This window comes from Balearica regulorum, chromosome 3 (genome assembly GCF_011004875.1).
Source record: "Balearica regulorum gibbericeps isolate bBalReg1 chromosome 3, bBalReg1.pri, whole genome shotgun sequence".
In the NCBI taxonomy this organism is placed as follows: domain Eukaryota; kingdom Metazoa; phylum Chordata; class Aves; order Gruiformes; family Gruidae; genus Balearica; species Balearica regulorum.
In genome coordinates, this window is record NC_046186.1 from 11145157 (window position 1) to 11168829 (window position 23673).

The 23673-nt window shown below is 36.7% G+C and overlaps 1 protein-coding gene across 12 annotated transcripts in view; it reads left to right on the top strand.

Annotated features, from left to right (window-relative positions):
• The window catches only part of PUM2 (pumilio RNA binding family member 2), a 67478-nt gene extending 46948 nt beyond the window's left edge, over positions 1-20530 (top strand). For 4 of the 12 annotated variants that reach the window (XM_075750531.1, XM_075750526.1, XM_075750527.1 and 1 more), the window contains 9 exons: positions 3753-3989; positions 10456-10723; positions 11279-11408; positions 13042-13176; positions 13448-13585; positions 15257-15382; positions 16350-16471; positions 17727-17919; positions 18630-20530. In XM_075750531.1, the coding sequence (XP_075606646.1) occupies positions 3753-3989; positions 10456-10723; positions 11279-11408; positions 13042-13176; positions 13448-13585; positions 15257-15382; positions 16350-16471; positions 17727-17919; positions 18630-18761 (1481 nt within the window). In that variant the 3' untranslated portion in view covers positions 18762-20530. Of the gene's footprint in view, positions 1-3752; positions 3990-10455; positions 10724-11278; positions 11409-13041; positions 13177-13447; positions 13586-15256; positions 15383-15532; positions 16279-16349; positions 16472-17726; positions 17920-18629 lie in introns of those variants that run through there. The other 8 variants (XM_075750532.1, XM_075750529.1, XM_075750530.1 and 5 more) reach the window with 4 other exon arrangements.
• Positions 20531-23673: the final 3143 nt, after the last annotated feature.

Consider the following 23673-nt stretch of genomic DNA (forward strand, 5'->3'; position numbering starts at 1 on the left):
TAACTAAGTGGAGGTGAATAGTGACATTAAATATGCTCCATACCAACACTGAGAAAATCTCAGTTGTTCATAAAATAATCTGAAAAATTACGTTTAAAAAAACTAATGCTAGGAAATCCAGAATAAAGTTTTATGCTGATCCTCTCTAATATCTGGTTTTAAAGAGTGAAGTAGAAGACTCTAAACATACTATCTTTTAATTTAATAAATAAATAAAAATAATTTTAAAAAAAATTGTTGAGGCTAGTCAGTTGTGTAGGTTTTCTTAATTTTCCATAATACCACAGCAGGTAAATCTTATTTACAAAGTAATTGTGCTATCCAGGTGCTGTCTTTTGTAATATAATTTGTTGTGAGCTACTTGGAGGACTCTTACTGAATTCTTAGCTGTGTTTTGCTCTAGGTATAGTTTCATTTCATTGATAGTGATCATAAGTATATCTGCATATTTAATGCAGTGCACACATTTTAAGTCTCTAGATAGAATAGTTTTAAGTCATAAAAGTCTTCATCCAGCATTATCACAAGAACCTCCATAGAATACAAATTTTAGTTGTGTATCTACTTAAGAAGAATCAGCATAGTTCTTTCTGGCACAGGAGAATAAACCTTTTACTTGTAGCAAAGGTCAGTTCCAGAGCTTTGTCCAAAGCCTTCAGCATAGACAGCATATGCTGAAAGCTTGCAGCAGTATCCTAGGTGATTTAATTAGCATGGTAGTTTCCACAGGGAAGCAGGAAGCCTATGCTTTTGCAGTTTGAGAAGTGCTGATGAAAGGTGCTATCTAAACCTGAAATATTTTTAGTAATATTACTGGAATAAAAGTATATTGAAAGTGCCCGTCTGCCAAGTATAAATTGTACTTGCCATAATAGCCACTTAAAAATGCTTCCTGATAATTTTTAAGACAGTTCCTGAGCGTATGTATATATGAATTGAATTACACAGATGAGTACTTAGACAAATGGTGTTAATGCACGTTGAGGCAAATTAAAAACAAGTTTAATTTTTTATTTGCCAAAGTTTCAGTTTTATAACTCCCCTCAGTGTGTTGTAAAGGTTGAATTTCCGTTAAAATATAGCCATGAAGACTGACAGATGGCAATACAGATCTTGCCTTTATGTTTTCAGTTGTTGCAGGGGGAAAAAAACCAGCTCTGTAAAAAAAAAAAAAAAAAGCAAAGATGAGCATGTTCTAGCTGAATGATAAAGTAAAAAACCAGGAAGAGGCAAGCATACTATATAAATGGCTGTATGTACTTCACAGTCTCTGCTCTTTATAATAGAAGTTATTCATATGTGATCATAAAGAGTTAGGTACACAATAAGTTACTGCAGCTTAACAGGTAATTAAGAATTAGATCAACTATGGCAGCTTTCCACATGCCTACTTCTGGCTTCTGCAGTGGTGAAGAGGGGTAAACTATTTCAAATTATCTTCTGGTTTTTGTGAGCTTTGCTTGTGTGTGTGTGAAAATGCAGCTCAGCTGGTTCATAGTAACTTGTTAGGCTGCAGTAATTCAGCTGAGTAAGAAACCCTGAAAGAAAGCTAAAGTTTCCTTAGCTTTTTTCATAGTTGGAAAAATAACAATCCATCATATAGAGTTGTATTAATATTCACATGGCTCACCAGCTGAGCCAGAACCTGTACAGCTGGTCTCAAATCTTGAGATTTCTTTCAACTGTTGCCTTAATTTGCTCTTCTGATTTCTTATTCTCAATCTCCTTGCCTAGATAGTCCAGTATCTTTTCCTTCTGGCTTCTCCTCTAGTATGTCTTCCTTCCCAGTTTCTAGGCAACATTTATCTCCTGCTTCCCCTCCCAAGTATGTTTCTGTGTCTGCTTGTACTGTGTTATGCTCCCATCATCAGCTTACTGTTCCAGTCTTTTTGCCCCACAGTCACATACACTTTCTTCAGCCTAACTTCTTCAAATCTGCTTTCTTTTCATCCTCAGTCCCACTAGTTTTGAAAGTGCTTGCCAGTTTTCTTGCAGTCTCCTTGTTTGCTCCTTTGTCTGACCTTTCTCTCCTACTGGTTCTGTTTTCTCCCCCCTCCCTTTTTTTTCCCCTTCTCCCCCCCCCCCCCCCCCCCCCCCCCCCTTCTTTTTCCCTGGTCTGTTTCTTGTGTTTAGCTTTTGTCTGCTCTGCATTTGAAGTAGAAAACTTCCTTTTCATGCTGCCTGATGGTCCTTCTGAACACAAGGTGGATCTTGGACAGCAATTTCAGAGTCCTTTTGTGGCAAGGCACACAGCAGCCTAGATGTTCAATTGCAGGGAAAACCTGTATCAGCCATTTCAGATGTGCTGTGTATGGACACGAGTTTTACATTTTCAGCTATGAGTCTGTAGCAGATCTGTGCTGAACTTGTATGAACTCTGATTTTGCTAAGATTTTTAGCTCAAAGAAAGCATGAAAATAAAGGTCTCCTATTGCTAGCACATTGGTCTGAGTACGTGAAGGCATTAACTTCTCAAATAATAGGTAGCTGGATTATTTTGCTAAGGATAAAGCATCTTTCCTTGCCTGTTCTTCTGAAATGGCAGTGTTCTTTGGGCAGAATTTCTTTGAAAAATGTGGTCCAAGCAGGTACCTGCCATAAAAAGTATTAGCAAAGTTGCTAACGTTAGGAGAAAACAAATAAATGTCTTAAAATGGACACAAGTATCACGCAACCTTTATATTGGGCTCTGCTGCTGGCCTTAGTAGGAAAGTACATGACAAGGGTAAAGATTATGGAAATACAAATTCTGACCTTTTCCTTTTTAAGTTGAAGTAGAAATTAATTTTCTAAATTCAGCTTAAGAAGCATCTTTGTTATCAAAATATCCATAATCTTGGTTTTGTTCATGAGTATAACAATGTTCCAGTGTTTAAAATAGGCACTTTAGTTTAATATTTTACTAGTATGAAACACATACTAGAATTTAACATTTCTAAAAACTTTTTATCATTTTCCTAATTTATCCTAGACTGTTCATCGCCCTGCTGAATGATGCTGTGCAGTATAACCAGTCATTAACTAATACACTGTTATCTAAAGTTTCTAGTCTAATTCGACTTTCAGAAATACTGATAGCAGTAAAATTAAATTTTTAGCTTTTCACCTTAATTTTCCTATCTCTGCTCTGCTTCTCATCTTCTTAGCTTATTCCTCCTTTTTGATATCTTTTCAAAACACTTCTTTGAGAACCATAATTCTTATAGGGAGTTTTAAGTAGTCATTTTTTTTCCTACAGGTCAGGGGTTCACAAACAAGATGAAGTTCAGAAACAGCTGAACAGCAACATAGATTATTTTCTGAACCCTTAAACAGCAACAACTAATTGTCTCTAGCCTTTTTCCTGAAGTCAAGTATCACTGACTAATAATTTATGGTGGAAAAAAATTATCAAAGAGTTTAGTGGAATTATTTTTAGAATCATTTATTCTGTAAAGTGGCAGTGTAATCTAATCTCATAAATTCCATATTTGTCCCAAAGCCTGAATTCAGGCAGTTAAAACAGTACTGCAATATTACTGCGAGATAGAATGAAATGTTGAAGACATGGGCATTGGTGAAAGTACTTATCAGTGGTATGTTTATACCCAGTTAGATTTACTTAAAAGCATGTGTGGTTATCACAGTAATTGTCTTTGTCATAACGATTGCTGTAATTATTGTGATCGCATCTGTTATTGCCCAGCTGTAGTTGGGGATAGGTTTTATTCAGTTGACACTGTGTAATTAGGGTCTTTTTATTTCTTCTTCAGTTGGCAGTTCTGCAAGTAGTAGTGCCACAAGGAGAGATTCTCTATCTACTAGCTCTGACTTGTACAAAAGATCTAGTAGCAGCCTAGCACCCATAGGGCAGCCATTTTACAATAGTCTGGGATTTTCCTCCTCTCCAAGTCCAATAGGCATGCCTCTGCCAAGCCAAACGCCAGGACATTCACTTACGCCACCGCCATCACTTTCATCACATGGATCCTCATCCAGTTTGCATTTAGGTAAAAAAAACAAAAACAAAAAACCAAAAAAACACTTTTTGTTTGTATGTGTGTATGTATTTCTATGTGTAAAATATATGTTGCATAAGAGATGTCACATTACCTTTGCTGTTAAACAGTTTTGTAACGAAGAGGGGCCATTCCTGAGAGGTGAAGAGCATGCTGAAATGCTCGTTGATTTGACAGTGGAGGGCACTCACCTTTTTGCAGTATCGGGCCAACAACTGATTTTTCTTCCCTTGCAGAAGCCCGATAGAGAGCCCAGTAAGACTTACTGGTCCTTTTTGTATTGTTTCTGCAGTATGACAAGCAAAGGTGCATTATTTTTGTTTCTACTTCAGTGTATTACCACTTTAAGGACATTTTAAGATGATGTTGTGTTTAACAGTGAAGTGACTTTCACTACTGCCCCTTACCATGATAAAGTAGAAAAGTGAGCAAAGCTTTTGATGTAAAATGTATTGAAAGGTGATTTTTGAATCAGTGAGCCTATTTACCTCATGGCCCAGATGCTTTGCCAGGAAGACAATAGTTCATCACCAGGCTGTTGGAAAAAAGAAAATGCATTTGTGAAAGAAGTAGCAAAGGCTCTGTCAGTGATGGCTCTCTATGTATTTTTTAAGGAATGATGGTAGTAGTCTTTTAGAAAATTTTTGAGCTAGTTAGATGACATGGGAGCTCAAACTTAAAAAAAAACCAAACAAACTATAAAATAAAAAAATCTAATGAAACCCCACCACAGCCTACAGTTTATTTAGAAGAGAATGCCTCTAAACTGAGGTTACTTGATAAACTTTCCATCTTTTTGCTGCAAATATTTGTGGCCACTTAATTTGGATTCTAAAATCATACAATGAAACTGGATATAATTTCAAGATTGAGTTGCCTGTTGCTCCAGTTCAGTGCACAGTTTTGTGCATGTAATAGGCAACCTAATCCCCTGTACTTCTGCTAGTGCAAATAAATCAGGAAAAAATTTAAAAGTGCCTACCAAAACGTACACTTTAAATGAGAAATGTGTAAGTGATTTGTATGACAAGGTTAAAAGTAATTTAAATATATTACATTTACAGTTCAGTGTCCCCTTCACGGTTAAGTGCTGAATACCCGAAGTAAAACTGGGCAAGGGGATGTTTCAGCACGTTTTATTTTTTTTACTTACCTTTTTTCCTTTTTCAGGTCTACAAAGTGCACCTTTGGGCTGAGACCAAGCATGGAAAGTTTCAGCCCAAATGGAGGCTTTTGAGAAAGTTCTGAACATCTGACAATGGGGTTATCATGGAAATCTTTTTCTTTCTTTCTTTTCAAAGTACTCTTACAATAGTTTTCATATTACTGAAAACTATACTTAAACCAAATTTGGGAAGGCATTATCTAAAATTAAAACGATTAAAAGTCTTGTGTTGTTTCACATTTGAGAAAATAAGCTGCGATCAGTGTAGAAGATTACCTTTATCAGCAGAAATTGTTAAATACTGATTTTAATCCATTTTGGACTGTTTGGCAGTGTGAACTAAGCATATTAGTTTGTTAAAATCGTGTACTAGCTCAGTGTGTAAAGGCCAGAATGTACAGTTGTACTCTGAAAACTGACACAACCTTGTTGGCTTCCATGTGTATGTACTGCCTCTTCATCTTCAAATGAAGTGGACTTTGATTATGGGTAAACTTTTTGTTACCTTACCAAATCAATCTGAAGTTTGGAAATTGAGGTCTTCTGGATTTTTGCTTTCACAAAAATGCAGGAATTTTTTTAGCATTTCCTGCACTCTGCCTTGTGTCATATCTTTGCGCAGTTACATCCATGGTGCACTGTCGCAAAAAGTTGAAGACTGTTTCTGCAGTTAATTGTCTGTCCTGTTTAAATTTATTCTGGTGTGTTCATCAACCAGTCTTGGAAGCATTTGTTTTCTTTTCACATAAAAAAAGGCAAAGATTTTTCACCAAATGAGAAGTTATACCTGAAATCAAACAGGGAGTATATTTTAAGAAGGGTACGATTATCACATAGTCACTTTTCAGAGTAGAACAACATTGTAAGTTCATGTCTGCATGCAGTTTCCATTGGTATTCTGATAATGCCTGTCAAATGCAGCTCTCCCTCCACCTTCAAAACTTGTTGTCCTGCCTGCTTAGATCAACAGGTTCAGCTAAGTTTAACTCCTGTTTTAAAATGGGCATCAAAGTCGATTGCTCCTGTTTCAGCCACCAGAATACTAGAGCACAATACTGGGAAAGGGTGCATGGTTTTATAACCCCTTTGTCAGACACTGCTGCAATTTGTAGCTTAAAAGACCAGTTTCCCTTTTACAAGAAATTCATGATATTTTACTGTTTTATCTCTTCTCACAACTCTTATCCAACATCCTAAAATAGGAATGTGCTAATCACTTTGTTCTAGTGTCAGTTTTCCTGTATTTGAAGGGATTTGTCAGTTGTCTGTAACTGCTTCTTTATTGTAATTAGTTGGAGCAGTAAGGTCATGAATTTGAACTACCCTTTCACTCCCAGGGACAAAAAACTGCAAGAGGAAGTATTTTTCCTGTGTTACAAAAAGTCATTTTAGATTGGTAGTGCTTACTCTGTTTGATGGTACATTGCAGCATTTTAAGGGTTTGGTGTAGAGTAGGATTTTTAAAATCTGGGCTTTTGGAGGTAATTATTTTCTGTGCATCGCAAGCCAAGCTTGTTAGTAGTTTAGATTGATGTTTTATCTTCAGAAGTGGTCATTTTGGGTAAGAGTAAAGGCCCCCCTTGGTGAGACAGTATGGGGAACTTTGCATTGCCTCTGCTGTGCACCTCCTCGGTAGGGCTTCGGTAAACCAGGCATAATAAGCACTTACATTGATTCATAAAATATACATAATATATATATGCATATATGTGTTCATATATATGTGTAATTCTATTTTCCATATAAAGATTAATTTTTTTAGCTGAGGATGAGATGAAGCTACTTTTTTTACAGATTAACAAATACTTTGTAGAAATCAAATTTAAAGTGTTTATATACTTGTATGTCTTTTACTAGAAAAATCATATTGCTGACTGATTTAAACAGCAGTTACTGTGCAGTAAATCTGTTTTATGTCTTGGTTAGAAACAATTGAATAAATACTTTGGTAATAAGTACTAACAGATAAATGCCATCAAAATAAATGTGCCTAGATCTAGTTTTTAATATTTTTTTCATGTTTTCTTTTAACATGGATAGCATATTTACTGTAAGGAGTTAGTAATTTAACATGCTTTGTGTCCTTGAAGCTTAGTAAGGCTCTGTTTTAGATGGTCTGTATCCCCTTTATACCTCTGTGCCTCTTCTTCCCTATGGGCTAGCCACAGGGATTTAGGTTCAATTAAATTGTAAAACAACTTAATATTATTCATTGCATTGTTTTACAAGATCAGAAGTGATAGCTAAGTGATTAGCTGAAGAATGAACTGCATGCTTTATTCCTCAATGGTTTGTAATTGTGTGGTTGTAGTGATTCCTGATAAGTCTTTTAAAATTTCAGTGTTTACAGAAATGCTTAGATGCTTTATTCAGTAGCGTATGTTCCCCAAATAATTTATAAGACCTAGTCTGTTAGCTTTCTAGTTTGGAATTGGAATCTGCAAAACGAGTATCCTGAGTTCTTGAAGAGCACAGGGATGCAGTAGGGCTAACTAGGAGAATTTGCGTAACTAAAATTCAGATTTCAGTTTTCCATTTCTAAGCAGTTCACACTCCTTAATGTCCACACTAATGCTTTGGTGATTTTGGACTGAGAAAGTAATGAGTACAATATTTAAGGAAATAGGCCATTGTAACAAGAGTATATCTGCATATAATAAGTACCTATGACAATATGCTTTCACTTGGTTATTTTTTACTGGTTTTCAAATCTGCAAAGTTGCCACTGAGCTATAACACTGCTGCTGTGTAATAGAAGGTTATATGAGAAGAAAAGCTAATTGCCTGTTAAATTACTGTTTTTATAATAGTGTCCAGGGTTTTACAAGGGTAAGCTTTCTGTGTGCTTTTGAAGTACAACAGGTTCTTCTAGGCACTATGGATATGTTTTTCAGCCTTCCTGTATTATGATCCTGCTTAACATGATTGTCTTAAGTAGTTTCACAGGCTAGACAGGAGTCTCCCAGTTGCAGCATAGTTGTTTTACAACTCTTAAAAAAGGGATGGTTCCCAAATTAAACTGAAGAAAGACTTGATAATCCTGAGTGTGAAATGTATACGTGCAGTTGTACTGCACACATATAGCATATTTGTTAAAAGCTACCATTCTTAATTTCTATTTTAATTGCGGATAACTTGTCATGTTAAATTTCTACTTAGATGAAGGCTCGGATTAAAAAAAAACAAACCCAAAACTGAAACAATTCCTCAGTCACATGTGTAATTCCGTGGCTCTGTATGCTAATTAGAGCCATGCAGTTTGTGAGCATATAATCAAAACTACCTTATTAGTTTCTAGCACAGAATTGAGCGTGTGATCAGTGGAGCAATAGAGATGCTCCAATAGGAAAGTAGCCTATAAGACTTCATTTTAAACGGGCTTTGTTGCCCTCTCGTGGCATTAAATAGTGTTACTACACAGCATTTACAGGGAAGCTAGGATTTCATTCATATGTTTAAATAATCTAGATGAGAAATACCATGATTTCAGGTGCATAACTTTTTGTTCTTTAGAAGGCAGTTCCTAGAAGAGAGATGACTGTAGAGCATTACTCTGCACACTGCTTCACTTGCAGAATGTAGGGTTTCTTTTTTTCTTTTTGTCTATTAGTATCATGTCACTGTCGGCTCTTTGCTGGAAATGGTGATTGTCAATGGAAACTAAAAATGATAGTTAAAAAAACCTTGATTTTTCTGACTGTAAAGAATTAAGAGGCTTTAATTTAAAAGAAAACCTAGTGGTTTTTAAAAGGTATTGTGGGGCATAAAGTATTTACTGATGCTTACAATTGAATTTTGAAAACTAATTGTAAAACATACTAATTATTTCTATTTTAGGGCATAATCCTATACAGTGCAATAAATGTGATGCTTGATATGTCTTTCAGAGCACTAACATCTCAGATTCTGGTATTGCAATTTGACCTTTTTCAAAAGATAATTTACTGTTAATACCAGCCCACTGTAACACTGTTGTTGCCTGGCCTTATAAATATTTGGAACCAAAAAGCAGCTTGGCTGGGGCACTGTCAGCTGATTTCTTTTTTTTTTTTTTTTTAATTAATTTTGTAATAGAGCACCATTCAAACAGCACATACTGCAATTTAAAATAAATTCAAATGTAAATATTTCTTCTGTTGACTTTGAAAGGGCTTTCAGTTAATATGTCGCTTTCGGTAATTTGTAGGGAAACTGAAAATACCTTCATTTTCCAAGTCATAGTCGATAATTTTAGGTTGGTGGTTTTGGTGAGGTTTTTTTAGTAGCATTGAGGTTTCTAGGTGGGAATTGTCTTTGAATATTTCTGCTTGTAGTATAGTAGCAGTATTCCTTTTAAAATCATACTGTAGTTGGGAGGGATGCTTTGTTTGCATGCTTATTATGATAATTGCAGCCTGTTGTGGAGGGGAGAGAGGCCTACTGGAGGAGTTCAGAGTGACATAAACTGATTAAAGAGTAATATATGCGTGAGGAGAAATTCACAGGACTGTGAGATGATGATAGCTGTAGGTGGAATCACTGGCAAAAGGAGCAGGACTTAAACATAGGAAGGCAATTCAGTTCTTAGAAGGTAAGGAAAGATGAAGTGTAGTGAGTGATGAATGTTTTTGCAGCAAGGAAAGGACTTAATGTTTCTAAAAGAAACTTCGGTTTGATATCTCTTTAGTGGTTTTAGAATTAAGTACAGCATTCTTAGTTACCTGGTTTGAAATTTGACCTATTTAGTGCTTACAAGAGGTACCAGATTGAAAGCCTGGGATGCTGAAGTCATCAAATATCCTACAGAACAGGTACAGCATGACAAGAGTCATGCCTCCCCAAAAATGCCCTTTTACACTCTAAGTTGGAAAGGTACCTCAGTAGGGACTGAAGGGTAGTTCAGATTTCATGGTCTATTTTGAAACAATTGGCTAACTTCGAGACTACTAACAAGGATGTAAGTCAGTATTACTTGTGAAGTGGAAATCTGTCCACTCAGCTAAGGCCCACCCAATTCTAAAGTTTCTGTAAGTCTGAGTGGGTGCTCACTTTACCTGCTTCATTATATTCTTCTAATGACATTTCTTTTCCTGGTGCCCTTCACATAAAATAAAAACGAGGAGGAGAATGATTTTATTTGTTGGAAGATAAAGCTATCTAACTTTTCCAACCATAATGAGGTAAATATAAATAAAAAGCCAATGCTGTTGGTTTCTTTGGCTCCAGGGTGTATCTGTAGTTTTAGTAGACTTACTGTTTTGCTATTGCTTATTTTTCCTCGTGGCTTTTACTGACAGAACTGCTTCCTTGTAGGAGGACTGACAAATGGTAGTGGTCGCTATATTTCTGCAGCACCTGGAGCCGAAGCAAAGTATCGCAGTGCAGCAAGTACCTCCAGTCTTTTTAGCTCCACCAGTCAGCTCTTCCCTCCTTCACGCCTTCGTTACAGTAGGTCTGATATTATGCCTTCTGGACGTAGTCGATTGCTGGAAGATTTCAGAAACAATCGTTTCCCTAATCTTCAACTAAGAGACCTTGTTGGACATATTGTTGAATTTTCCCAAGATCAGCATGGTTCTAGGTAATTATTATAGTAAAGCTAATAATAATATTTTACTGCTTTGATATTGTTATATTAATATCAAACATTTGAATAAGCTGCTAGTCATTTGAATACAAACCATGCCATTAATTGGAGCACATGCTCTTACACTGACCTTTTTCTTCTCTAGGAAATTTCATTATAAAAGTAGTATAAATGTAGATGCTCGTAGAAGTTCTCAGTGTAGAAATAGCTTCATAACTAGACTTGTAAACTCTAGTATTTAGGTATCAAAAAGATGTTGATTAAAAAAACAAAATATGTGGCATCTGGAATGTAAAACCATTTTTCAGCAATACATCATCAGGTATTTAGTTATTGTTACTCTTTTCATCTTTAATCCTTTTCAAATGAAAGTTTTTAAGTATAATTTTACTAAAATGTATCCCTTTATATGCAAAGGCGCTACTTTCATTTCATTAAGTTCTATAAAAATGTTGAATACTTTAGAATTTCGAGGTGTCTCATTGAAACAGTATTTGCGAGGTTTTCTGTTGTTTGTGTAAAGCATAACGTACCTTTTTTTGCACTTAGATTTATACAGCAAAAGCTGGAGCGAGCTACTCCAGCTGAGCGCCAGATGGTATTTAACGAGATCCTGCAAGCAGCATATCAATTGATGACTGATGTGTTTGGAAACTATGTTATACAGAAGTTCTTTGAGGTAAGCATAACACAAAGTGTATGAACAGAAATGTGAATGAAATGCTGTAAAATCTGATTAAATTTAACTGGTTTTATTTTTTTCTTAACATCATAGCAGAACTCTACTGGACTTACCACAGAACCCAAGTATATAACACTGCACATGTGTTTTCTGTTCTGTATCCCCTGGGTTTTTTTTTCCTAACAGTCACAGTTTCTCTTTACACTGGTGGTACATATGTTGGTGAACATCGGTGAATGTACAGTCTGCATGCTCAGGCTTTGCAGGCCTTTTAGCGTAATTTACAGAGGCTTTCAGCAGATGATGGGGAACATAGAGATCTGAAAGATACAGTAACCAACAAAAAGTATCTTGGTAAAGAGTGGATCTGGAAACTGCTCTTGCACCCAAATAAATAGCTGTGTGAACTTCATCTGGTGCTGTGTATGAAGAATCTCACATAAAATGTATTGAGGATCAAAGAATTACAAGATTTGACTTACTGTGTCTTGGAAAAGGTTATATGTAGGAAAGGTATCTAGCTTAGTGTGCTTTAAATTGAGGACCATATCAAAGTATCTGGGTGGGTAGAAGGTGAAATTGCTGTTTTTTCCATAATGTTAGTTTGGATGGATCCATAGATAATCATTATCAATTGGGTGTTTTCATCTTAATTCTGCAGAAGAGCTCTCAAGAAAAAAGTGCACTAGGCCTTAGGTGTAGTAAGGGACTTCGCCTTGCTACTTAAATATTGAACTAAGTTGTTTGAGCTTTCTTCAGAGTCCTGGGTGACTACAGGTGTGGGGTTTAAGTTCCCAGCAGTGCTGTGCGAATGTTGCTGGTGCCACCCAGCTGATTGTCTAGATCACTTCTGTGTGGTTTCCTATACCGTGCTGACTCAGGAGCTGGTGTGGGCATCTAGGAACAGGGTTATGTGTATTGTTACGAAGCTTGACTGGCTTCTGCTCTGCTCAACATGGAGCAGCACAGAAGGTTGTGGTAGCACTGTGGAGGGAATAATATGGGCAGGAATTAGCTACTGCTGAAAGTTGCTAGCTGAATTTGTACACAGTGTGCAAAACCATTTTGATGTTGCTCTGCAAAGCCCAAGTATTTCTAGATTTCCAAAAGCACCTGCAGTAAGAATGATCCTTCAAGCCATGTGAAATTACCAAGAAGGGGTAATTACTTCAGGGGTTGAAATCTCCCCACACACCTGTTCCCTCCTGTTACAGCTTGCTTACTTTATGCAAGATGTAAGATATGCTGACCAGTACGGATTTGAGATATCAGAGAAAATCTGATTTGAATTAATACATTATAGTAATCTGTAATTAATTTGCCTGGTATAATTTGTCTAAGGTTATTGCACTTAAATATTCCTTCAGACAGACAAGTATAAACTACTTCGATTTCTTCTGTCTTTCAAGGTCATGCATTTGATAACAGGTATGTGACTGGAATGCGGAGTATTGCAAAATGTTGCATTTAGAAAACAAAAACTTCTGGTAAATATACCCACTAAAAATACACAGGGGAAAATCAACACAGTAAAGTTGTAATACATCTTGAAAGTACTTACTCTGACGTGTAAATTCCAGCATGCTGCAATATGTCTTTATTTGGTAACAGCGTATTTATTTTCTTTTAGTTTGGAAGCCTGGATCAAAAGTTAGCCCTAGCAACACGCATACGTGGCCATGTTCTGCCATTAGCCCTACAGATGTATGGTTGTCGTGTTATTCAGAAAGCACTTGAGTCAATCTCACCTGACCAGCAGGTAATTGTAAGTTAGAGCAATACTTTTTTTTTAAATTTTATTTCTTTTTATTGCATCCATCTTTTTACTTGATTAAATTGTTGATCATTCCCTTCATAATGAAATACCCTAGGGACTAAAATAGTTATTTAAATTAAAATGCTGTGGTACACAAGTAAGCTACTACTGAATATGAAGATTGGACAGTTAGGATGAAATGGAATATTCCTTTGAGGGGGAAAAATAAATAAATAAAAAAATCATTGTAAAGACAAGGATAATCTTTTTTTTTCCCCAGAATGAAATGGTGAAAGAGTTGGATGGTCACGTTCTGAAATGTGTGAAAGATCAAAATGGAAACCATGTTGTACAAAAATGTATTGAGTGTGTTCAACCTCAGTCACTTCAGTTCATCATTGATGCATTCAAAGGACAGGTAGTGTCAACAGTTCATTTCCTCTTCTGAAGGGTTGCTTTGATTTGCAGATAGTTTTCCATCATTTTCATATACAAGATAGTGTCTGACACTTTGCAGTCAGCTTGTTTTTGTCATCCCTTTTTTATCCTACTTAAATGGAAGAGCTGTTGAAAAGACAGTTAACATGCTGTAAAAGATCAATCTATTGGAAATGAGGCTCTAAAAAGACCTTGTTGGGTATATTAGAAATACTAACAGAGGTATTTGCTTAAGGCCAGGCTTTCTGTTTAAGTTTTATGATATGCCATTTCAAATTTCCTTTATAACTTTTAACGTTGCCATTTTTTGATGTAATAAAGTCTCTGCTCTCTAGCATATATTTTTCATTAAAATTTCTGTTTTCTTCTTCTGTTGCTAATGTTGCAAGTCTGTCTTTCAGTGTTTCCCAATTAATGTCTATCATTAAGGAAATACTTTGAAGAACTACACTACTCTGTTCCCTACATATGCGCTAGTGTTAAGTGAAGAGGGCTGATATTTGTTTATTTAAGGTTGGGGTTTTTGTTTTGTTTCCCAAGAAAGTTATTAATATAAGATTGATACTGTGCTGCAGGCTAGAGAATATGCTGCAGCTAAATAAGATTTTAATACTCTGAGACAAACGTGTACTTTTATAGTCTCAAGAAGAATTGTAAAAATCTTACTAACTTGGCTGTGTTACTAAATTTTACTTTAATGGACGGCCAAATGTATTTATTAACAAAATCTACAATATACTTCTCTCACATTTTACATGACAGCAATACCGGAATTATTGTTATACATAGTAGTAAATAGCAAACCAAGGTTTCTAGGGTTGGGTCTTTATACATCGAAAAGCATGTATGCGGTAGATAAGATGCAGTTTCTAAGCTGTGAATAGAGCCCCTTGACTAAAATATGACTCAGTTTATTTACTGGACATCCATCCTCAGCTCCAAGTAATTCTATATAAAAAAATATTAGCTAATCTGAAATGGTAAATGAAAAATACCACACTTTAGTTATGTTATGTAACAATATGTATCTTTTTCACCTGCCTGCACTATTTGGATCTATGTCTAATCAGACAAGATTCTGTGTTCAGATCTGACCAACACTGACTCTTAAATCTTCTGAATTAATCCCCGAAACACAAACTTGGTTCCTGGAGAAGTAAGCAAAAGGAATAAGCAAGGTTTTGACTGTATGTTTTGAATACTTATTTACAAACTTTGTAACAAGGAGCCTGTTGTATATGCTGGAATGTGAAATTAGTGAAAATCAGCCTCAATAATCGAACTCCTTTTTATAAATGTCAAAATCTTAACTTTGTACTTAATTTTCAGATTTTAAAAGGAAGGCTTGAAAGGTGAACAGTGCTTAACTAAGGGTCATACTTCCAGGCTTTTCTTGGCAGCTAAGTAGGCTAGAAACATCATAATGAAAACTTGGGTTCTTAGTTGTAGAATTACTGGAGTGCTTGACACACAAAAACCTACATTTTCATCTTTTCCTGACTTCTACTGGAGATGGAATTCTGACATTGGCAGGCAAAACTTTTTTTTTAATAGAAGTAGTTGGCATACTCAGTTTCACTTCGAGCACAGTAATGTTACTATATCTGTAAACTTCGGTTGGTTTAACTTCAGTGTGCAATCCTGTTTTAAGGTATTTGTACTTTCAACTCATCCATATGGTTGTAGAGTAATTCAGCGTATTCTGGAACACTGTACTGCTGAGCAGACTTTGCCAATCTTAGAAGAACTGCATCAACACACAGAACAGCTAGTGCAGGTTAGTGCGCATATTCATTTTTAAATGAGTTTTAGAGCTTTTTTGTTGTCATAATTTATTCCTATTTCTTAGTTTAATAAATAGTTTAAATGCATTTGCCTCTTCTTAGTTTTGTAGACATTGATTTTTTGTTTTTCTTTCCTTCCATAGTTTTAATGAAAATGAATTTGGAAGTTGGGAGGCAAAGAAGATATAAAAGTCTTTCTTACACTTTTGACTGTAGCTTCGAATATACATTGTAAATGCCCAGAATTAGTATACTTTTTTAATTGCAAAGATTGCCCTTTTGTAGTTTATCTTGATTCATTCAGGTGTCCTTTAGATAACTTGTAATAATCTCTAAACACAAATACATTGTCAAAAATATACGTGTTACATATACTTACACGAAAAGGGCATCTTTTCTAAAAGGCGGCAAAAGACCTTATACAATGTGATTTCCTCTTTTGGTCTCAGTCAAGCAAAATGAGTGCTACAAATGACTTTGAAATGGAATCAGTTTAAAATAAAGGAAAGAACTCAGTGCTCAGTAGGAATTTCCACACATAAAAAGGAAAGAATTGCCTTTTGCTACATATTCACAGTCTAGTTTCTCAGCGGTTTCTTGTATAGACAAGTCTGTAGTTAAAACATAACTGTCTTGGGAAACCAAAGTTCAGGGAGATAGTACGGCTGTTAAAGAATGATGATCTTAATTTTGAGGACTTCTTTCTTTGAGAGGATAAAAGGTACTCTAGCAAAATGCTGTTTTTACAGATTATTTACATTTTTCATGTAAATTTTGTGGACCATTCAGTAATTCTTGATGCAATATTTCTTGCATCACTTTACTACTATAATGTTGACATTATTGTATTTTTCCTTATATCTATGCAAGTAATAATTTGAAAGTTTATAAAAATACATAAAAGCTGTATAGATTACTTGATATGAACACAAAAGAAAATTGAAGTCATCTTATTTTCAGGATCAATACGGAAATTACGTTATTCAACATGTACTGGAGCACGGTCGTCCTGAAGACAAGAGTAAAATAGTTTCAGAAATAAGAGGAAAAGTTCTAGCTCTGAGTCAGCACAAATTTGCCAGGTATGGCATAGCCTTCTGAAGGTTCACTGACCTTTTAAAGTTGTGGTATTGGATTTATTTATTGCGTTACAAAAAGGATATGATAGGGTTTTTCTGTTGTGTAACTTGCTTCCTGAAATTTTATATTTCTGTATGAATGGTAGTGGTGTTTTATACTAGATTTGGGAAAGGGAAAATGCTGTTATGTCGCAAAGCAAAGAAGATTCCATGGGTTTATGAGATGGTTTTTGTTCACCTTGTACAAGTGCAGGGAATGGGTTCCAAGCCTCCATGTGAGGATCCCCAGGGCCAGGTGAAAAGCTCTCCTAGAACTTCCCTGACGCACTGATGATGATGAGCTGGGACTTCCTGACTGTCTGTCTGTCCAGCCAAGCAATTTACAAGTATAAAAAGGCTAGCCTTTAAAAAGTGGTGGTTCAGCCCAATAAGGATTTTATGCATTAGGAAGTCTCCAAGACTATTGCAGGAGTCCTGAACTGTTCTAAACTTGGAACCTAAAACTCATCCTTCTGTGCTGTTTGCTGAAATACAGATTATGTGCCTTTTGCTAAGGAAACACGCCTCAGAATTCGTCCTGGACAATTTAGTGTGACTGACCTTGTCATCAACATCAAGTAGAAATGCACTGTGACATTATGGGGGCATTTGTTTTAAAAACTGATTGTATGCAAACTAGCACGTTTATCTGGATTTTATTTCTCTTTGCCTAAATAAAACAGTTCATAATCTTCTCCTTGGAACTTGCTTAATTTCTAAAGTACAAACTTAGGACCAGAATTTCTGTCTTATAAGCATTGATGGGCCTTTCCAGCTTCTGAGATACCTGGAAAGTCAGAGACTTCCTCTACAAAATTTGACAGTTTCTGTGATCTAGGCATGCTTCTGAAAAGCACCTTTATTCAAAAACAGGGAGCCTCATACTTGGCTTTCTCTGTTGTGTCTTAAAAGGGCCCACAACCAAAATAGATGTACCAGAATACATCTGCAACATGAGGCCCAGTATATCTGTAGGTGCAGTGGAAAGTCTCTCCTACAAGATAATAAATATCAGAAATTACTTTTTTTTACATGAGTAGGAATGTATAATCCTGTAACTTTCTCAGTCATTACAGACTAAAGATTTGGAAATCAGGACTTGACGTGTTTACAGTGCACTCTTTAATGGTGTTAAGACACTTGAACTGTTCAGCTAAATTTGAAATTGTTACTTAATGTTACATCCTACGTCACAGAATGCATTTGTCTTATTTTTCAGCAATGTGGTAGAAAAATGTGTAACTCATGCTTCTCGTGCTGAAAGAGCTTTACTGATTGATGAGGTCTGTTGCCAGAATGATGGTCCTCACAGTGCCTTATACACCATGATGAAGGACCAGTATGCCAACTATGTTGTTCAGAAGATGATTGATATGGCTGAACCTGCTCAGCGGAAGATAATAATGCACAAGGTATATTTGTATATAGTTTTATTGGTTCAGAAAATATTATCTATACTAATTTTTCTGCTAGAATAACTTTCCCTCTAGATGTGAAACTCACTAGTTCTGTAATCTAGAATTTAAGGTATAAACATTAAATTCATAAATTCAGTGGAGTTTGATAAAGCAGAATATGTTCAGGTCTCTGAGCACTGATCTAAAAATGTAAATCCACAGAAAAGTTTCAGAAGTTGGATTTCATATCCTCTCTTTGTGCTAGCTTTTCTGTGAAAATACTTTTAATATAAAAATGTAGTATCTGTCATCTTAGTTAATATAACGGAAGAAATACAGGTTTTTCTTTTTATTTGCTGGTTGCTGGTATAAATCCATTCTGCAGTTCCCCCAAAAGAGATTCCCACACTTCCTAACATACGGGCACATTTTCTACTGAAGAATATCCAGATGTGGACAAAAGTGCTATTCCCATAACTGCTTAGGCTATTTAATGCAGGGCCTGATATATTCCTGCAGGAGCTCTGGGGCACTCCCACAAAGGGCTGCCTCCCTTTTCCTGTAACAGGTACATCAGTTGTTGGCGAGTCAAAAATCACCAATTTTGTGTCTTTCCACAAACTGCCAAAATTTTGAAATACGGGCTTTTGACACTTTTAAGTGTAGTAACCTCTACTTAGAATTTTTGAGGGGGGAAACCAAAAATAATGGGTTTCTTCTTACAGATTCGACCCCACATCACAACTCTGCGTAAATATACCTATGGCAAGCACATTCTGGCCAAGTTGGAAAAGTATTACCTGAAGAACAGTGCTGATCTGGGGCCAATTGGTGGACCACCAAATGGGATGCTGTAAAAGATAAAAAGAAATGGAAGAAAGAAATTGAATTGTGAATGATCAAAACATACAACTTAACTATAAATGTTCTGATTTTTTTAAATCTATTTATTGACTTTGTTCATCCATTTGTAAAATTTTTATTCTTGTGTATATTTTTGGGGAGTGAATTATTAAAAAAAAAAAAGAAAAAATATCTCCAGCCCTGATCCGGAGACCTATCAGATTGGATGGCTGGCAAAGCACAGAATGCCTGTATATGATGTAATTGTATCAAAATAGCTGTCACATATTTTGTAAATTTTTACCTTGTAAAGTCACTGAAATAGTTTTTAAAGGGAAAAAGTACAGTATTCTTTTAATACACTGGCTTGCAATCTGGTAGGTCTACCCAGCATCATAGCACAACAGGTTTATAGAGTTGTATATAGAATTAATCCTTATTTTTCCCTTTTGTGTGAAGTCTTTTATACCAGATTAAAATTGATCAGCTGCATAAACATTATTTAACATGTTGAAAAGTTAAGTTGTATTTTGGTGGTTCACAACATACTCTCCAAATAATAAACAGGGCACACCAAATTAAAGTAGGGAATAACAAAACAATGGAAACTTTAAAAGACTCACTTTCATCACTTGCTGTGGATACAGGCTTTTTTTTTAAAATGGTGCCCTAAGGTTTTTCTCTAGCAATGTATTAAAAATAAAAGTGCTGTATATACTTATATATTTAATTGTTGTACAAGGTAGAGGGATTCAAATGATGGTGGTGCTTCCACTTGGTAAAGTACGCTGTTGGAAGAGGAGCGAACCCTGTATTAACTTTACAGTCAGTTTTACAATGCAGGAAGAGTAGAGATTTGTATTTTTTTATTTTGCATATAGACTTGTAAGGATTTGAAAGTGTTGAGCATTTATTTTGCTTTCTCATTGTAGATGCAAAAAATAGGTATTGATGAAGAGAAAAGGGGCCACTGAAAAGTAAACTTGATAGCTCAACATTTAAGCATGGTTGATTAAATATTCAGATAGCTTTTTTGCTTCCTATAAATATATGCATTGTATACGTGTAGTTAATAGGTGTAAGTTTACAGTTTGAAAACAAATCTCTCGTTTCGATGTTTATTACAAGCCTTGCTAATTTAGTAGTGATGCTTACCTTGGTTGTACAGATGTACATTTGTAAACCTTCATGCTGTAAATGTAATTTGTTTTACCCCTTTTTGGGACAAAAATTTGCATTTTAGTGTATATTCATATCCCCATTCCCTTTTCTCCCCCTGGCATATAGTGTTGTATAATGTAAATTTATTTCAGCAAATCAAGAGTGATTTTTTTAAATTCTATCTTTATATGGTTTCAGAAATATGAACCGGCTTTCTTTTTATCTATTGTGAGAAACATTATGTTTTGTTTATAACATAGCTGTCGATTCTGTTAATATGGACACTTTGGAAAATCAATCTGTTCAAATTTTAAGTCGGGATAATAAGCATAGTAAGAAATGGACTGAAATATTTGGTTATCACAGAAACCAATGCTTCTTCCATCTTAATAAATGTGGCATGTTTTTTTTGTACAGAAGAGTACTGTATTTTTGAATAGCCTTCTCCCAGCGTAAAGCAAATATGTATGATACTGTCAATTTTTTTCTCTGGACATATGACATTGTAACAGTAACATAAAGATGATGTACATTTACAAGCGGCCTTATGTACATTTCCCAATGATCTTTTTAAGGCAGAATTGTGACCATATGTGTATAATTAAAATCCTTTTTAATCCTTTGCCTATGGAAGTATTTTGGAAAAAGCTTACTTTGTATATTCAGTTTCTGAAAGATAAAGAAAGTGCTTTGTATGTTGTTGAAGTAAGTATTTTGTGTAAAACATTCATTTGGATGGCTTAACCTAAAGTTTTGATCAACAAGATAGTTTGAAAGCGATGTCTTGAGCATTGATCAAACAAAAGGCTGTTACGGTAGGGGTCCAACCATGAGGAAGGAAAATAGTGGTGGTATAAACTTGTGTAAGGAATTCTCTCGTATTACTGTTTATGTCAAGTTTACATAAGTCTTATTAAAGCGTACTTCTGAGGCGTTACTTTTTTTTAATGGTAGCATTAACTCCTTAATAGGCAAATGGGAAAGTTTGTTCTGGCCTGCTTCCAGATTCTGGATTTGTCATTTAGTGCCTGCATTAAGTGATGTAGTAGGCCTAATTATTTTCAGTAAGCACAGTTCTAATTGCCAAGTAGTTTTTTGCATGGCAGAGGGCAAGCCCTGTCATTGGAGCCAGAGCTTTCCCATCATCACACAAAGGATGACTTTTGAGCCACTTCCTTGGACACATGAGTTCTCCTCAGTGACTATTTCTACTCTGTGTACAAATGCCGTGTGTTATTGCGCACTGCTGAGGTTCTCTTCAGCACATGAGACAGTAAGTTAGGCTTTTGGGGATGTCCAGGCAGAAATTGATAATGTCCCAGTACTTTGTCCCTGTAGCACTCATGCCATGGTTGAATTTAAACAGTCCTATAACTGTCATCCCCAGATCTTTCAGTATCTGGAACATAATCTTCCACTTGCTCTCCTAAAGTCGTTTTGCACAAATTCTATCCAGGAACATGAAAATCACTGGTTTTCCTTTCAACTATTTTAGGCTTTGGGCAGAACCACTAGACTTTTTTGCTCAAGTATTGCTTTTTGATATAGAATGTTTATGGACCAGTTTGATTAGGTTTGACTCCAGGTGGCTTATATTGAATAATGTAATGTTCACATGTATATACTGTAAAAATCAAAATGAAAATGTGTGAATAACATTGTGTGAAATACATCTGGTCTTGTGTTTTTCCTGTAGGAAATCAGCCATTCTTCATATTCTCAGTTATGTGACTTGTCTACTATCTGTGGAGCTCGGCTTTGAAAAGATGCTCATTTCTCGTGATCCAGTGGGAATCAGTCAGTTATTGAAGAACCCTGTATTAGATCATTAAGTTTCCAGAGGCCAGCTCTGAGCAGTTAAACCTTCGTATCGTCTTCCAAAAAATCTTTACTGATGTATAGTTAACTGCCTGATGACAGTTTCTTTGTACACCACTGAATCTGGGGTGAGTTCTTGAGCGTATGAGAGGGCTGGGATTGTTAGCTGCCTGTGGCATCACTGGATCCAAGCTCGTTCCTGTTACGGCCCAGGATTTATTTTTTTTCAAAGGACCATTTTTAGCTTAACGTGTGGAGCGAAGTGGCCTAACTGCAGGGGAGTGGGACTGCTTTTTGGTGTTAAAATAACTTGCCTAAGTGGCCCCTTACAGACAAAACAACCATAATGCTAATGCCTCCATCGGTGGCTGCTAGACCCATTGACACTCTTTCATCGGATTATGGGGAAGAGTGAGGTTTCTGGGGTCATAATGTCTAGGTGGTTTAGAATGCTGATGGAGATTCAGAAACCGATTTAGTCTGTCCTTCCCTCTGCTCTAAGGAAAAGGCATTTGAAGCCTTGTGACTCGCTGTGTAGTAGCATGGTAATTAGGCTGATCTGTCAATCAGTTTTGTTCTATGACAATGTTTGATGTTCAACATAGTAGTAACTAGGAAAATGGGTAAACAGTGAGGTAACAACAACTCCCACCGTGTCATTCAGGGAAGTAAAGCTGAGAGAACAATTGCAAAAGCATTTTGAGATCTAATGACTGGTCATTAAAATTGCAGATTGCATCCAGGTCATGTGCCTGGGGAGAAAACCCAGTGCTAACGACAGCGAGGGAATGTGCTGCTGAACGATTGCAGTTGGGTCAGCTGCAGTGCGCAAATGCTGGATTTTATACAGGGAGCAGTGGCTGGTCATCATGTATCCTGAGCATGGCAGATTTTTGTGTAGCTTTGTTCAGTAGTGACGTAGTTCTGTGTTGGTCCTTGAGGAAGGAAAGAGAAAAGCCATGTGCTGTGTCAGATCTTGGTTGTCCTGGCCCTGCTCCCCAGCCCACAGCAGAGTAGGAGTGTCTGTCAGTGTAACACCAAGGTTCACATCTTACCAAGCTCCTGGTAGTGCTTGAAGCCATCCCAAGGTCCCATTAGTTTATGGGCAACGCTGCTGTTTTGATGAGTGTGTGCTACAGGCAGTGCTTCACCCTGCCTGAAGAGTTTCAATTGGAAGTACTCCGTGCGATTGGAACCTGTCGGGAGGGCTCACAGGCACTATCTGCGCACAGACTGCTGATCCAGGCACCTCTTGGCTTGGTTCCTGTCAGGAACAGCATATCCCTCTTGGGGCCCTGCTTTGTTCCTCAAGGACTAGTGTGCAGGATGGGGCTGGAGAGGTTTGGGACAACTTGGCAAACGTTGTTCCTGCCATCCAGGAAGAGACAATTTGAGCTGCTGCAGAACGCACCTGGGGTGTCAGTGGTCTTGTGGGCCAGAGCAGCCCAGGCCTCCCCCACTCTATCATCAAAAGGGGTTAGAAACCAGCACCATTGTCATGGAAAGACCAGTCACAAGTCTTCCACCATGCGGAAGGGATGGATGTCCATCAGGCATTGATAGCACTCCGGAACTGCTTTATCCCAGAGTGAACAAAAACCCGATGTTCTGTACTAAGTTTCAGAACACAGAGGCTATCGGGAAGCTACCACCCTGCATCGGGGCAGGCAGCCAGTAAGGCAGACCAAGCTTAGGGGCTTAACTGAGCTGTTGGTGCTCCTCTGTAGGGTGATGCAGGAGTTTCCTCCATCAGCCCTTTGGATGGAGCCTGCTCCTTTTGCGTGCTAGCTCGCTGATTGGGAACCTGCCCAGCAAATGAAATGCTTGAATTAGTTTCCCTTATCAGCCTCAGGGTTTTAAACCCACCTCCCTCACTTCACAGGAGTATGTCCTAACCACAAGGAGCTGGGCGGGTTCGCTTTCTACTCCTGAATTTGGGCTGGGCTT